The sequence below is a fragment of the Pangasianodon hypophthalmus genome, chromosome 29 (genome assembly GCF_027358585.1).
Source record: "Pangasianodon hypophthalmus isolate fPanHyp1 chromosome 29, fPanHyp1.pri, whole genome shotgun sequence".
Lineage (NCBI taxonomy): Eukaryota > Metazoa > Chordata > Actinopteri > Siluriformes > Pangasiidae > Pangasianodon > Pangasianodon hypophthalmus.
In genome coordinates, this window is record NC_069738.1 from 15,522,304 (window position 1) to 15,538,003 (window position 15,700).

At 39.5% G+C, this 15,700-nt stretch overlaps 1 protein-coding gene across 3 annotated transcripts in view; it reads left to right on the forward strand.

Moving 5' to 3' along the window:
* Positions 1-11,259, forward strand: part of col11a2 (collagen, type XI, alpha 2) — a 73,301-nt gene extending 62,042 nt beyond the window's left edge. For all 3 annotated transcript variants that reach the window (XM_053231267.1, XM_026928366.3, XM_026928367.3), the window contains 19 exons: positions 137-190; positions 286-339; positions 426-479; positions 628-735; positions 816-869; positions 1,037-1,090; positions 2,494-2,547; positions 2,916-2,969; positions 3,243-3,350; positions 3,637-3,690; positions 3,833-3,994; positions 4,334-4,387; positions 4,474-4,509; positions 4,624-4,677; positions 5,231-5,513; positions 5,653-5,765; positions 5,957-6,025; positions 8,518-8,754; positions 9,968-11,259. In XM_053231267.1, coding sequence (XP_053087242.1) covers positions 137-190; positions 286-339; positions 426-479; positions 628-735; positions 816-869; positions 1,037-1,090; positions 2,494-2,547; positions 2,916-2,969; positions 3,243-3,350; positions 3,637-3,690; positions 3,833-3,994; positions 4,334-4,387; positions 4,474-4,509; positions 4,624-4,677; positions 5,231-5,513; positions 5,653-5,765; positions 5,957-6,025; positions 8,518-8,754; positions 9,968-10,114 — 1,803 coding nt within the window. In that variant the 3' untranslated portion in view covers positions 10,115-11,259. The remainder of the gene's footprint in view (positions 1-136; positions 191-285; positions 340-425; positions 480-627; positions 736-815; positions 870-1,036; positions 1,091-2,493; positions 2,548-2,915; positions 2,970-3,242; positions 3,351-3,636; positions 3,691-3,832; positions 3,995-4,333; positions 4,388-4,473; positions 4,510-4,623; positions 4,678-5,230; positions 5,514-5,652; positions 5,766-5,956; positions 6,026-8,517; positions 8,755-9,967) is intronic.
* Positions 11,260-15,700: the final 4,441 nt, after the last annotated feature.

The following is a 15,700-nucleotide window of genomic DNA, read 5'->3' on the forward strand; positions in this document are numbered from 1 at the left end:
GTGCTCCGTAACTCTAAACAATGCGGAAAAGTTCAAGGGTGAATACTTTGTACATCCAAGTGAAGTAAATTTACAGTGCAGAGTCGTACCCATAGAGCTCTGTTGATCATTTTTGGTTTTGTGATCTACGTCTTAGGGTCCTCCTGGACCTCCTGGACCCCGAGGCCCAGCAGGTTCTAATGGTGCTGATGTGAGTAATTTAATATGAAACATTACATTTTTAAGTACAGATTATAAATTGTCTAACAATAACATTATCATGAACACATGTTCTTTGGTAATCAGGGTCCTCAAGGTCCTCCTGGTGGTTTGGGTAACCCAGGTCCACCTGGAGAGAAGGTAAACACAAAAAAGTATGGCTTTTCTATGTTAAGACATATGTCTAATGTTATGCTGATGTATAATGTATAATGATGTGTTGATAGGGTGAACCTGGTGAATCTGGACCACCTGGTGTTGGTGGAGAGCCAGGAAAGAAGGTGAAAATAAACTTAAAATTTACTACTTAGATGACCTTGTAACAAATTCATAATTGCTCAAGTTATGTTCATGCTCATAATATTCAATGCTAGTAGTCTTTTAATAACAATCAACTTTTTTCCATGCACTGTGATTGGCTAATGGCAGGGCCCAAGAGGAGAACGTGGTGAGAAAGGTGAGGCTGGACAGCCAGGTACGCCTGGTCCTTCAGGTAGAAAGGGACCCACTGGAGATGATGGACCTAAAGGAAACCCTGTAAGTGTCAAAGTTTGAATCAGCCTGACAGAAAAGTGACTCTATCATGATTTATAGTGACTTATTTGTTTCCGTTTAAGGGTCCTGTCGGTTTCCCCGGTGATCCTGGTCCCCCTGGAGAAGTTGGGCCTAGAGTGAGTGCACATTACATTTTCATCTGGCCTGATTCTGTATTTGATATGGCAACATTTAATTCCTATTTACAGATTTTTGCCTAAGATATGGCTGGAATAATCATTCTGAACTTTTCTGTGTTGATGTATTGTGTTGTATTAATTGTATCACCCTTGTCTTTTACTAGGGCCAAGACGGAGCAAAGGGAGACAGAGGAGAGGATGGTGAACAAGGAGAGGCAGTAAGTGGCATTGTTTTGTCGTATGTCAAGTCATTTGCGCGTACACAAGTGCCTGTCCTTTTACACAACCTCAGTGTGTAGAAAAACTGAATTCGTAGTGGATTCTCACTTTAATCAACCAACACTTGACTATCTCCGCAGTGCAGAAGAAGCTATACTTCTATTATACAAGTGATTATATTAAGCCTGTGTCAAGCTTTCTTTTGTGGTAATGGCTGGATAGGTAAAGGCACACTTTAGGGGTTACATCGCTGGCAAAGTTCCTACACGCTGCAGCATCATCTACAGCAGCAGTAGAAGTGGAAAATAAAGAGTAAGACTCTGACGTGAGATACACATTTAAATGTTTTATTACAGAGGATTTCACTGTAGCATAGAGAGAGAGAGAGAGAGAGAGAGAGAGAGAGAGAGAGAGAGTTTTCTTTACATAAAGAAGACATGGCTGTGGAAAGGACAGGAAGGGAAAAGTGAAAAATAGACTTACTGAGTCACTATTTATACAGGGAGAGGTTTATTCATGACCAAAGGATCATGACCAATGAAATGACCCTTTCTGGAATTTCTAAGGAAGCTCTGGTCGGCATGATACAGCATAGGGAAGGAGGTGGACACCAGCGTGGCACGTGCATAGGCTTGCCAAGGTACAGCCAGTACACCACCTGCAAGCTGTAAATCCCCAGTCCTTCAAAACGTTGTGATGTTCCCATGGATTTGATGTTCCCATAGATCCAAAAAGGAAAAAAATGCAAACGCTTTGATGATGCACTGGAGTGCACTTGCTGAGTTAGGGCCCATGCATGAAGCTTCCTAGATAACGTACATATATATATTTACACAAACAACAGAGTTTTCTAACACTGCAGTCAGTAGAGCAGGCAGAAATAAGTGAGTTAGGGAAGATGAGCACAGACACGTGAGGAACAAGGAGGAACTGATAATAGCCTTGGAATTTAACTGAAAGCCATCAGACCTTTTATTTTAGTTTATTATACTTTACTTTTTTAAAATTATTTTTTCCATTACTAGTCCATCCACATTTCCAGCAGTTATCTGTTTCTTCACTGTGTGATTTATGAACAATAATGAACAATAATGATGGGAAAATATATTTAACAGAAAATCACACAAAGATATTCAGCAGTAAAAATAGTACTACATCTGTATTTATGTATCTGTAGGACATTTTATTTGTAATATTAAACTGCATAAATAAGTACTACCAGGCTGTTTGACTGAAAATGTATTTAATGTACTGTACATTTTCCCATCATTATTGTTTACAACCAGATAATTAACAGTAAGTACTGAAAGGCCATTTGATTGAAAACAAATTGGTCCCTGACTGTTCTGACTTTTGCACCGTGCTCTATGTGGTTTTTATTTCCTTCTGAAAATCATTTCAGGGTTCTCCAGGACCTCCTGGTGAAATCGGACCACCTGGGCCTACAGGAAAAAGAGTAAGTGTAATAATCATCATATCCATCATTTTCAGAGGAAATATTCTAACTAAAAAAGAAGCTGATAACAGGTTAAAGGTTTCTTCAGCTGATAAGTAGTTAGTTATAGTTTTCCAGTCGATCGAGAGGCATCGTGTGTAATATTTATTTCTTATGCTTATTTTTGCTCACTTTCTGCAGTATGCCAATAAACCTCGTGTTGACTGTATGATACAGTATCCTGATCTGGCCTGGGGGTGTTTTGCACTTTTCTGTGATGCTAAACTGATATATAAGAAGTGTCTGATATTGGTCTTTCATGCAATTTAAAAAATTGACATAAATGTTTAAGCGTAAGCTTTTCTAAAACACATACAATCATTTTTAAGGGGCCACCAGGAACAAGAGGACCTGAAGGCCGTGAAGGAGAGAAGGGAAGCAAGGTAAAGCATATCTATGATCTCACCTGAAGTTTCATGAAATTATCATTAATGCTATTGCACTTTTCATTAAGAAGCTTAATTACGTGCTGGAGGAGTCGTAGCATTACACGGCAATTTATAGAAGTGGCAGTAACATATAATATAATATAATAGAATAGAATAGAATTGTAACTGAAGAGACACTGGTCCCAAAACGAACTGTTTACAGTATGTGTGTCTATGTAAGTATCAGTATAGATTGAATCTCTCTCCCTTTTTAACTTTTTTCCCCAGGGAAATTCAGGAGCTGCCGGGGCCCCAGGAAAGACGGGCCCTGTTGGGCCACAAGGTCCTCCTGGAAAGCCAGGAACAGAGGGTCTGAGAGGACTGCCCGGTTCAGTGGTACGCTCTCAGTTGCCCTAATTTACTGGCCACATACAATTGCAAATCAATTGTATGTATGTATGTATGTGTGTATGTATTTATTTATTTATTTTTACCTGTTTCATAATTGAACGTAGCCATGTATGACATGAGGGATTATCTTAAGCACCTACGATTTCCTTTCATGTCTAAAACATCTGTGTTAAAAAAACAGCACATTTTCTGTGATGCAAACATGGTTCATCAGTGTAAAAAAACATTATTTTTTAAAATTTAATTCACATTGATTCTTGGTTTCTCTAAGGGAGAACAAGGTGCTCCTGGCCAACCGGGCGAGAAAGGACCTCCTGGACCCATGGTAAGCCTTTCTACAATTAAAACTACATAGGCATTGGTGATGTATATTGCATACTTGAGCACCTGTTATGAGTCCACAGTTTGTATCAAATAAATCTGTCAGTGAATCTAAAGAAATTCCATGCCTCCTTTACCCTTCACAGGGTCCTTTAGGTTTGCCAGGTTTGCGTGGTGAATTTGGTGATAAGGGTGAAAAGGGACATTCAGGTATGATTGGTCTGATTGGACCTCCAGGTGAGCAGGGAGAAAAGGGAGACAGAGGATTGCCTGGCCCTCAAGGATCTTCTGGGCCCAAGGGAGAAACTGTAAGTGTCATTTATACGGCCTCATATACCTCATTTACCTCAATGTTTTCTTGCATGATGTAGGCAGGAACCAAACGCAGGTGATTTGCATAATCTTCATGGGCTGCTCAGAAAATAAAAATACGTGCATAAATCAATTCTGAATACGAGGAACTTTCCCCATGTAAATATTAATATAACTTTTGGAGTAAATCCCATATTCCATTGCCACCGCTGAATACAGCCTAATGTGACTAGTTTTATTTGAATACATAGACCTGACCATACATCTAATACAGAGGAGTATAAGTTTTACTCAGTATGCACATGTTGCAATTCATACGCTGTGCTGCGTTCCAGGGTATGTCTGGTGGAACTGGCCCTCTGGGCCCTACTGGTCCTCCTGGTTTGCCTGTGAGTATCTGTTAGCAAAACTTTGTTTATAGTCGATACATAAATTGGTGTAAGGTTAAATTTTCCAATTTTGCACATTTTCACAGGGCCCAAGAGGTGTTAAGGGAGCAAAGGGTGCTATGGTGAGTAGCTATTAACCGTTATGGCAGATATAACATCAACAGTTACAAATACTACAAACATCTTCAAAGTTGTGATACATCAGGTAATGTCATGAAGCTGTTGCTGTGTTACAGGGCGGAGCTGGTCCCAAAGGAGAGAAAGGTGTACAAGGGCCTCCAGGACCCCCTGTAAGTTCACATAGTGGCTGTCAGGTTCTGTGTTCAGTATGATATAGAATGATATAAATGTAGTTGCCCACCCTTATTTATCCATAACTAATTAGAACAAACTTAGTGGTGAATACAACGTGCAGTTATGTATAAGGTTGATGCAGGACGTACTGTACAGTGGTGGAAGATGCTGAACAACACCTGAGCAACAGAATCAATAAAATGTCTAACAAAACTAATAGAGATGCAGAAGTAGCTTACAGTATATAAACGTTGTGTCCTAGAATCCTCACAAGTGATCATCTTCAAAAGCACACAATAAGACAAAAACGCACATTTGTTGTCATTTACATAGACATTTATCTCAAATATGAAATTAATAACTGAAACAATTAAATGTTGTCACCTCTTTAAAGAGGACTTTCTCACTTCATCACAAGGAAAGGATAATCACAGCCACACCTCTTGTTAATGTATTCTGATTCTAACTCAAAGCCTTCTTACAGTTATGCTGCTCTATCTGCCACACTCACTGTTGTCATGCACACAAAAATTCTGCCTCTTCTTCCAGGGACCTCCTGGTGATGTCATCCAGCCCCTGCCCTATACAATCCCGAAAAAGTCCAAGCGTTCCATTGATGGCAGTAAGATGCTCTCTCAGGATGACGAGGCTTCCCCAGCCGATGCCACAGGTACCGGATTTCTGACTGGCAACGAAGACATGGAGGAGATTTTGGGCTCTCTGAACTCCCTTCATATTGAGATTGAGAGCATGCGATTCCCACTTGGAACTAAGGAAAGCCCGGCCCGCACATGCCACGACCTCCGTCTCAGTCAATCAGACTACAAAGATGGTATGGTGATCGCATTTTGTCATTGTTGCACATAACTAGGAACTAGTGATTCCATTTGCTCATGTTAAAAGTAATAATATACAGGCTTTTCATAGCTCTGCCTCACTCTAAAAGGACACTGTGGTTTTTCTCTGTACAGGTGAATACTGGATTGATCCAAACCAGGGTTGTGCTCGTGACTCCTTTAAGGTTTACTGCAACTTTACAGCAGGTGGAGAGACGTGCCTCTATCCTGGCAAGGAAGTGGAGAATGTAAGTGCGTGGAGGTTGCATATAACATTTTCCAGGAAAAGCCTGGAAAAAATTCCATAACCTATATTGTCCAGGGGTCCATGGAAACTAATGGATTTGGGTCCAGAAGACCATTTTTTTATGGTTCATCAAATGTCTACATTCATGTCAGATAAGTGATAGGTGCTTATTGTCCTTCTCAAATCTCTCAGGTAAAGATGAAGTCTTGGCCAAAGGAGACGCCTGAGTCATGGTACAGCCAGTTTGCTAAAGGAAGCAAGGTAAGCATTTCCTTGTCTAATCTCTAGGTGGAGCTTTGAGGACCTGATTACTAAGTAATCAAAATTCCACCTAGAGATTAGCAGAAAGATGCAGTACAGCATTTCTAAAAGTGTACAAAAACAATTAATGCTACAAAAATCAACATTACACAAAATTAATCATTTTCCACTCAGTTAAATAACAAAAATCAGTGTAGTAGAAATGTGTTTAAATAATAGTATTTTCTCTCAAAAGCACATGGGAAAACAATAGGGGATAACTTTCAAATTTCAGCTTGATCAGTCTTACAGTTCCGGAGAGACCGTTATCTGAGCACTACTCTGCCTGCCCCATGATTGACCACAGCACATAACCTCGGCATTTTTAATGGCGTCCCCTTTTCACGTTTGTGCAAATCAATCCAAACAATCATGAGATACAGCTGTTTAGTAAATTAACCTCATTAAGCCACAAGAATTGATTGTTTCCATATTGTTTAGAAAAAAAAAGTTCCCCAGTTTGATGACCTGCCAATTCCCCAAGCGCTCCCCTATCATATGACAGCTACTAACCGGGGAGGGTGAAGGCTGGGGTGAAGGTTGTGCTTCCAGCCAACTGCATATTTTGGAGCTGCTGTTCATGCCACGTCACAAGGCAGCGTAACACACTCGGCGGAAAGTGCTATCTGCCCTCTTCCACATACATGAGCATGTTTGGCTAGAGTTGCTGTGGGGAGTGTGCCATCCCTCTCTCCCATCTTGCCTATTGGCTAAAAGAGTTTTTGATCATTATTGAGCTTCAGACATGATGGGTGGCAGTTAAATGGTTCAAAATGGTTCAATTTTTTATGGCTTAATCCAATGAATTAAGAGATGCCTTGCATAAGTATTCCCCAGGGGATTTTTAATAGATTAAATAAGTGCTAATTTAAGTGTTTGCTGAAGAGGGAGGTCTTTAGACTTCATTTGAAGACAGCCAGTGACTCGGTGGTTCAGCCAGAGGAAGTTCATTCCACTACCTGAGTGCCAGGGTTTTTATTCTCATTCCTCTGTATAGCTTGTTTACACTGGAACGAAATGTCGTTTCTCCAGGACCATGGAGCAACAGCTAACAATACTTTATCACAGTACACAGGACTACATAAAGTGCTGATAAACATCAGTATAAGACAAGGGCAAAAAATACAATAACTATACAGGACGATAAATACACAGGACAGTGCACATTAACCTGACAGACCAGTGAGTGAGTGGGAGTTTGCCAGACTCAGAAATGGAGCCTCGGAAAACACATGGGATCGGGTTCTCTGGTTTGACCTTTTTGGCCCTGACACAAAGCACTGTGATTGGTGGAAATCTTTCTGCTGCAAGCTTTCACTTGACATTGCTGCTACATTCTGGCTTAATTATTCACAAATCTCAACGTAATTTTCTTGATCACTTTGAGGTTCATAAATTTGAGTGGGCGGGGCTGAATGATGTAAGAGGCCAATTTTTATGGCTTCGGTCAGTGTATCACGTAAAAAAGAATTTTCACTGTACAACTTATTTCACAAGAGATATGTTTGTTTTCATGTGTAAAAAACATGAACAGCGCCCCCAAGTGGCTAATACACCTGAGGTTACAAACACTGCTAAAGGGTGTGAAGAGGGACATAATAGCTGAATGTTAAACGTTTCTAATGCCTGTTGAAACCTGATTGGAAAATGGTGGCCATGTTTTTAGGTAATCAGGTCATTATCAAAATTCCACCTAGAGGTTAGCGGAAAGATGCAGCACACCACATTTCTTGATAGACCTGATGGTTTCTGAAAAATTATTTGAACTTAACTCCACCAGCTCTTGATGACCATGCTCCAAACTTTGCAGACTTCCTCAGTCTCTAGTCCTAAACCTTCTCTTCAATTTTCATGTGAATACTTGCAACGAGTCCTGAGTTACGTACATCTGTTTGAGTAACTGAAGTTCTGGTCCACTAGGACTGATTGCAATGTGGCGCCATATTCTTTACAAATCTCAAGAGGTTTTTTTTTTTTTTTTATCATTTGGAGGTTCGGTCTCTGCTAAGGAATTTTGGAAAGATATGCCATAAAATCCTAGGACTAGTTTGCAAAAGTAGGTTCTGCATATTATGCAAATTAGCTAAAAATCTGAGTGGTCAGAGCTAAATGGTTCTTGATGCTTTTTTGTTTGGCAGAATAAATAAAAAAAATAAATAAAAATAAATAAATAAATCCCTCCTGCAAGTTTCTACAGGGGTGACATCACTAAATATTAATTTTGGGGGCCGGTGTTTTCAAAAAATGCTACTGCTTAAGAAAACCTTTCTGTTTTCTTAAATTCTGTTATTTAAGTCCACATGTTTGACCTCAAAATATCACTAATTGTTTGCTGTTTGTTGTAAATATGCTCATTTTCCTGAAAGGCACCAATAATTGTGCCGTCGATTGTATCTGCAGAAGAGACTGAATTTTAGTTCGTTCCACTTATTCTAATCTTAATTTGTTCCCAGCTTTCTTATGTGGATGCTAACGGTGAGCCTGTGGGAGTGGTGCAGCTGGGATTCCTGCGGTTGCTCAGCATTCAGGCTCGTCAACACTTCACCTATCACTGCCACCACTCCGTGGCCTGGACTGATAACACTGCTGCCAGCAGGTATCAGAGAGCACTGCGCTTCCTGGCTGCTAATCAAGAAGAGCTCAGTTATGAGACCAGTCCCTATATCAAGGCACTCACTGATGGCTGTTCTGTAAGTTTCCCCTTTTCTTTCCAAAGCATTCAAAAATAATTAGCTCTCACCTCTGCACTGGCTGAAATGCACACAAGACAAATGTGAGAAATGAGAGAAAATTAATTTATGTGTTCAAGACTCAGATCAGTAAATATATTCGTGTATCATCCGTTCAATCCATATCTTTTTTGATATTTAAAAAAAAACTGAAAACAAAATAGCAAGGCTTTTTTCCCCCACTTTATTTCCACAAAACAAACGGATTGTTTCATATAAAAGAAGCATTAATACCCTGAATTCCCAGCTTTTTCTCATTTTCCATTCTTAACAGTAAAATGGGACATTTGAAAAATGAAAATCTAAAAAAAAGGCACCTTTTTAAAACTCGTTTCATTTACACTCGCCACCAGCAGGGGAAGATGTGAGGATTTGAACAGGGAAGATGTGAGGATTTGAAAATAACTGAAAGACATCTGACAGATGGCATCATTGGAGCTGTATGTGGACGTCAGTTAAAGGGTTTGATGATGTACACTGATGTCTGCCAGTACGACTCAACTCAGTGTAGTGAAATGCACAGCTTAGCCAAGGCCACAACTTGAGAACGAAAAGGAAAAGTTGATGACAAACGCCTAGGAATATATAATTTGGTATAATATATATAATGTATAAGTTTAGTAACACTTATAGATAAGTTTTCCTTTTTTTCCCACTGCACACGCCTGTGGGCCTCATTTATGGACCTCACCTCTGCCTTTTCCTTTCTTCCTAGTAAAAACTCAAAACTGTCAAAATATATACCTGAGATTCAGGTCAAGAATTTGTCCAGAACGTCACATTCAGAGTCTAGGCTGTGCACTAAAATAGAAAAAATGCTGTTTTCTAAAAATTCATAGCCAAGGCAGAAAACAAGTCATTTTTTATTTTTTGTTTTTTTTCCCACAACTGATTTGGATTGAATGGATGAGACGTGGATTATAAATCAAGTGTAATTCAAGTGCATTGCGTTCTCTGTATCTGGATTATTAAGAGGCTTTGACTCTCTGTGGATGCAGTTGCCTGTCATTAGCATGTTTATAGAGAATAACAGAAAGGTCCCTGCTGGTTCGGCATTTGGTTTGTGGTCAAAACAAGTAACCTGCATTTGCACCTTGCTAAGGAATTGGACAATCCTGAAAAATTAATGAGAATTAAAATAATTCTCTCTTTTTCTCTTATTTTTTCCCCCCAGTATCGCAAAGGTTATGGTAGGACAGTTTTGGAGATAAACACACCTCAAGTTGAGCAGCTTCCTCTCATGGACATCAAGATCACAGACTTTGGGGGAACCAATCAGAAGTTTGGTTTTGAAGTTGGACCTGTCTGTTTCCTGGGATAAACTTACAGACATGCCAAGAACAAAAGGAATACAAAATTAGACACAAATGACACACAATAACTTGGATTCATTCAAAGATGCATTTATTTGGCATAGATGTATATGCCAGAATAAATACATGTTAAAAGACAATCTAAGATGTCGACATACACACACACACACACACACAGTCATTGTGAGGCAAAGTAAGTAGAAATCAAGGGAAAAACAACTCTAAACCAGCTTGAAGGCGAGATGAAGATGGATGGCCAGGTGAGAAAACAGCCCTGATGAAACACACCTGTAGCAGAACAGAGAAAAGATCAATATGAGACGAGACATATTTCCAAGAAGAGCGTTCTGGAACAAGCTGATGGCCTAAAGGGGCAACGACTACAGCAAAGCACCCCAACTTCTGCTTCTGCCTTTCAGATCACCTCGTCCTTATCTTTCCTTCTCACTGTTACTTTTCCCAGGTGTCCTGCTCTACCTCTGTGCTTCAGCCTTCACTTCCGCAATCCCGTCTAAGCCCTGTGTGATCACTCCATCTGAAGTTCAGACAGCGTAAAAAAGTAACTTTTTTGTTTAAGTAAAATGGATAAACTGGTATGTTTCCATTTATCCTTTCCATACTGTAATAAAGCCGTATGGCAACATTTTGTACTGTTTTTTTTCCCCCTTGTTTCTAATATATGCAGTGGATATCTGTAAATTGCATTGCCTTGTTGTACATGCCTTGTAGAGTGATTAAAGCTAGTGTTTTTACAAGTGTTGTGGGCAACCCATGGACCCAATATTAACTCACCAGACAAGAATTTATAGCGCTAGTTTGTGTAATACAAGCTAGCTTAAGCGTGGGCCATTTGTAGTTATATAAAATGGTATATTTTTGCTTTAAAGTGGAATTCCCTCTGTGTTGTGAAGATCGTGAGCATCCTGTCATTGACAAGTAACTATGTTATCTCCATGTAGGGCTTCAGCAACAAGCTATTCAGTTCACCATCCCTATCCTCTCTTATTACCTGTTCATGGTGAAAATGTGAATTAGAAACCATTTGTATAGAAATATTTTATTGTATTTATTTTTCAAAAAGTAATTAAAACAAGGTGATCAAGCAGACCAAACACTTTTGCAGTACAAAATAAAATGTGGTGTTTCACCTGTATTTACCTGTTTATACCACCTCTCTGTATACACATTACTTTTTGCTTGTAAAAGATGATCACAGTGTGCACATCACAGTCAAGTGAAATTTAGGGTCACTCCATGAGAACAACAACAGGGGCGCAACAAGTGGGAAAATATTAAACCGTTTTCAATTTTATTGTTCTGGAAAAGATAAACCACTGCCTATGTGGTTTTCTCAGCAGAGCTATACTGAGGAGAGTTTTGTTGTGTTATTAAAAGACACTCCACAAAAGAATTGTTTGGTTAATTTTGTGTCATGGGGTTTTTCTAATTGCCCCCAAAAAGCTCCATTCATAAGCAGCCCAAAAAACACAAACAGTTTGCATGCAACTTATCTGCAGCATCTTCTATACGCTGAACATCGACCTTCTGGCACAAGCGTAAGTTACACAGCAGCGTATCAAAGTTTCAGTCGGATGCTCTGTATGAGACGTTCTGCACCAATGAATTTTAACCAAGCTAACCTCTACCGCTTTGCTATGTGAATAAAAACAATAGATAATAAATCATTTTACCACTTTTTTTTAAAAACATATTGACCGTGGTCCACTTGTGTAAAGTTTATGCTTTTTACAACTTACCGGGCTGATGAAGCTGCTCTTCATGTGGCAACGAGGTACAGTAATGCAGAGAGGAGACGACAAGTTTAATCATATGTCATGAAAAGCACAACCTTTACACATAAAGTGGGCTTTGCTCAACGTGTTAAAGAGGTAAAATTACATAGTGGTAGCGTCAGCATGAACGTGCAGAACGCCTCACACAGAGCACTCAAGCACCAGACGCTGCAGATAAGCTGCATGCAAACGTTTTTTTTCTGTGAGACTCGGGTTGTTCATAACACATCAATGCATTCTCTGTCTGTGTGCATTATAGCATGTGTAAAATGTGTACGTTCAAGGATTTCACCATTTTCTCAACCCTTGAAGAAGAGCAAGAAAAAAATAATTGCACTTGATCGCACCTGGACAGCTTTCTAATGACAGCGCGGACGCACCACACACTGGCACACCTGCTGCAGAGCATTTTCCCATGGAGAGAGAGAGGCAGAGTAAGAGGTGTAGGGACACTTCCATTATCTAAACCTAAAATAAATAATGCTAAAATAATAATAATAATAATAATAATATGCAGATAAACAAATAAAGAAGTAAACGAACTTTAAAGTTGAGTATTTTGAGGAGTTTTATGTCAGAGATTTTATTCCTCTTATACCACAGCGAACTGCCAGTGAGTACAATTTTTAATTTAAAGAGTGAAACATTGCGCTTTTTGACTGTTTAGAGTTACATTTTATATTACAGAACATCCAGGAGTTTGTGCTTTCCAGTTTCTCAGTAACCGTACAAGCTACAAGAAAGAGAAAATAGAGAGGCTGCTGAGGGAACAAGTGTACGTAGCTACTCTAATGTAATCAATAACAACAGCTGACTGCTGTGCCGGGACTTTTACAAAAACTTCCATAAATGTTAAATAAACCTCACTGGATTCCAATATATATTAAGAAAGTGATTTAATTACATACTTCCAATATTGGGAAAACAGATTTCAGGCCTGTAAAGCCTGTAATAGTGCATACAGTCCTTTCATACAATCTATCATACATGAGTCTGGGATACTGATGTTATTCATTTAAACCACTGTAAGTCTGACTTCAGACGCAGCAGATCGTTTCAGCATTGTGAGAGGTGAGCCATGCACTCTGCACAGCGGTGTGTGTGTGTGTGTGTGTGTGTGTGTGTGTGGAATGACGGCTGCTGCTACTTTACTGGTCTACTCCAAATTCTAGATAGTGAATATTAAACATTTTGGCACTAAAATGATTCAGAAACAATCTGACTCTCTGTCTTTAGTGTGAGTCAGTGACTGAAATCTCAAAATGAATCACCCATTGTGGAGACCTAATATTTTGGGGGAAAAAATAAAAATAAAAATAAAAAAGTTGATAGAGCATGAAGTCAAGACAGATGAGAGCCTAAGGATGTGCTCTTAGCATACAAGATATAATTCCATGCTCTTACTATATTTTTATACAAAACAGATATGATCTATACTGTACACACTGTAAACCCCAACAAGTTAGTAGAAAACGAGAAAAAATTAAGACAATCCTTATTAAGGACAAGGATAAACTAAGCCTTAGTATTTTTAAGTTTATAAACTCAGTAGCAGGTCAGTGAGAGTGCCGAGAGATGCCTGATCATCCCAACATGCCAGCTCGGTCAGGATGTCAGCATTCAGCCCTTGAGAGTAAGCGGCTTTGAAGACTCGCTCAGTCCAGCCACCAGCAGAGGATAACATGCGGGAGTCAATTCTCAGATTGCTCTGCTTGAAGGTTGCTCTCCAATCTCCTTACCCTATGCAGAGGTTTGATCAATACTCCGTGAAACACCTGAAGAAGGTGTTCATAGGATGAAATGTGCTCTCCTTCAAGACTGCCATGGTCCAGGTTTATCCATCAGCAGGTTGATGAACGGAGTGATTCTGTTTCACTCAGGAACCCCCTCTTGGCTGGAGAAGTATCATGAACGTGGAGCGTGTAGCCTTTACTTTTGGCGGGATTACCTGCATGTTTGTCGGGAATGCAATGAGAGGAGGCGCAGATAGAGAGGACACTGCCATGGGAGCTGGCGTGGAAGTCATTGTGGTTAGGTGCCATGCTGAGCATGGCTATCTCCTGGAGTTGTTCTCCGACAAGATGGCCCTGGGCTGCCAAGGCCTGACCCCACTCCAGGCCATATTTTCTACATTTAATCCAAACGTTAGTATTAGATCAAGAGTGTCACCACCACTGTGAGTGGCTCTGTAAATAATAATTACTGGAATCACCTGGGTAGACTTATTTTTAGTGGCTACGTATGTTATGTTCATATAAAGAACTTAAAATGCGTTGAATTTATGACTAGGTTTTTGTGTGACGGCTAGATTATCATTATAAATGACTGCGACGCCTCCTCCTTTGCCAGTTAGACGGGGCTGATGTATGTAACTGTACCCGGGAGGACTAGCTTCATTTAATGCTTCATACTCATTTGGTTTAATCCACGTTTCTGTTAAACACAGTACATTAAACTCCTGATCAGTAATAGTTTCATTAACAATAAGCGCTTTAGACGTAAGAGATCTAATATTTAATAATCCTAGCTTCAGATCAAAGGTGCTGGCTTTGCATTCGGTATGATTTAATTTTCTGTTAATTAGGTTACGACAAACTTTCTGAATATTTACACATTTTTGTTTAACTCAACAAACACAACAAACACAGTTTCAATATGGACTCAAAAAGGTGCAGGCTCTTTGTTGGTATCTCGAATAGTGAAGGCTACAGCAGGGGGTAGAGCTTTCTCTAACAAAGCCCCACAGTTATGGAACAGCCTTCCACTTAGTGTTCGGGGCTCAGACACAGTCTCAGGACTCGCTCGTGTCTGTGTTAGCTTCTGGCTCTCCCTTTTAGTTATGCTGTCACAGCTAGTCTTGCTGGAATCCCTGCTTACTCTCTGCATAGAATGTACATTGTCCTTAACCATTATGTAACAATGAGCACACCTAACATACCTATCTCTCTCTCTCTCTCTCTCTCTCTCTCTCTCTCTCTCGCTACACATGCTGCTCCTGAGATATCAGTGATCCTGACTCCTGCTCTCTAGACCTGCCTGTTCCATCCTGATGCCCTACTTCTGGCTAGAGATCTCATCACCTGAAAATCACTCGCTGCTGCTGAGGATGGCCTCCAACATGGACAGCTTAAAGATCAATGAGATTACTGTACCACTTAGAAACCATGAAGATGGGTTAGGACTGCAGTTGATACGAACAGTTTTGCACTCATGTCTCCATCATTGAATAGTTGATAACTTCAACAAAATAGACTTCTTGTTAAAACTATAATGAATTCAGAAATATCTCTGATCCTTTTATTCATAAGGCGCTCATAAGTTCATAACTACAGCGTTGTTTAAGTCTCCCTCGTGGCAATATTGTGGCTCAAGTGAAGAGCCAGAAGAAGAACAACAACAACAAAAGAAACGTTTGTAGTTCTCACTAAGAGCAAACAGGAATTAATTAATTTATTTATTAATTCAAGCCAAATGTTTTGGCAAAAAAATACTTTACTATATTCCTCAAAGAATTCTCTGTTTTTATAATTCTTTAAAACTCATGGTAAGGAAACATGCACTGAAACTGTTAACTTGCTTACTTCATATAATGTGATATGACCTCTGTATGTTTATTATCTGTCATTTAAAAAAAAAAGTTGTTTATGTATTTATGTTTTATGTATTTTTTTTTAATTCAGATTTTGCTTTTGGTAATTACTGAGTTTGGTTTTGTTATTTCAAATGAATTTGATATACTGCGCAATTCTTCCAATTAACAATAACAACAACAGCAGCAGCAGCAGCAGCAGCAGCATCCAC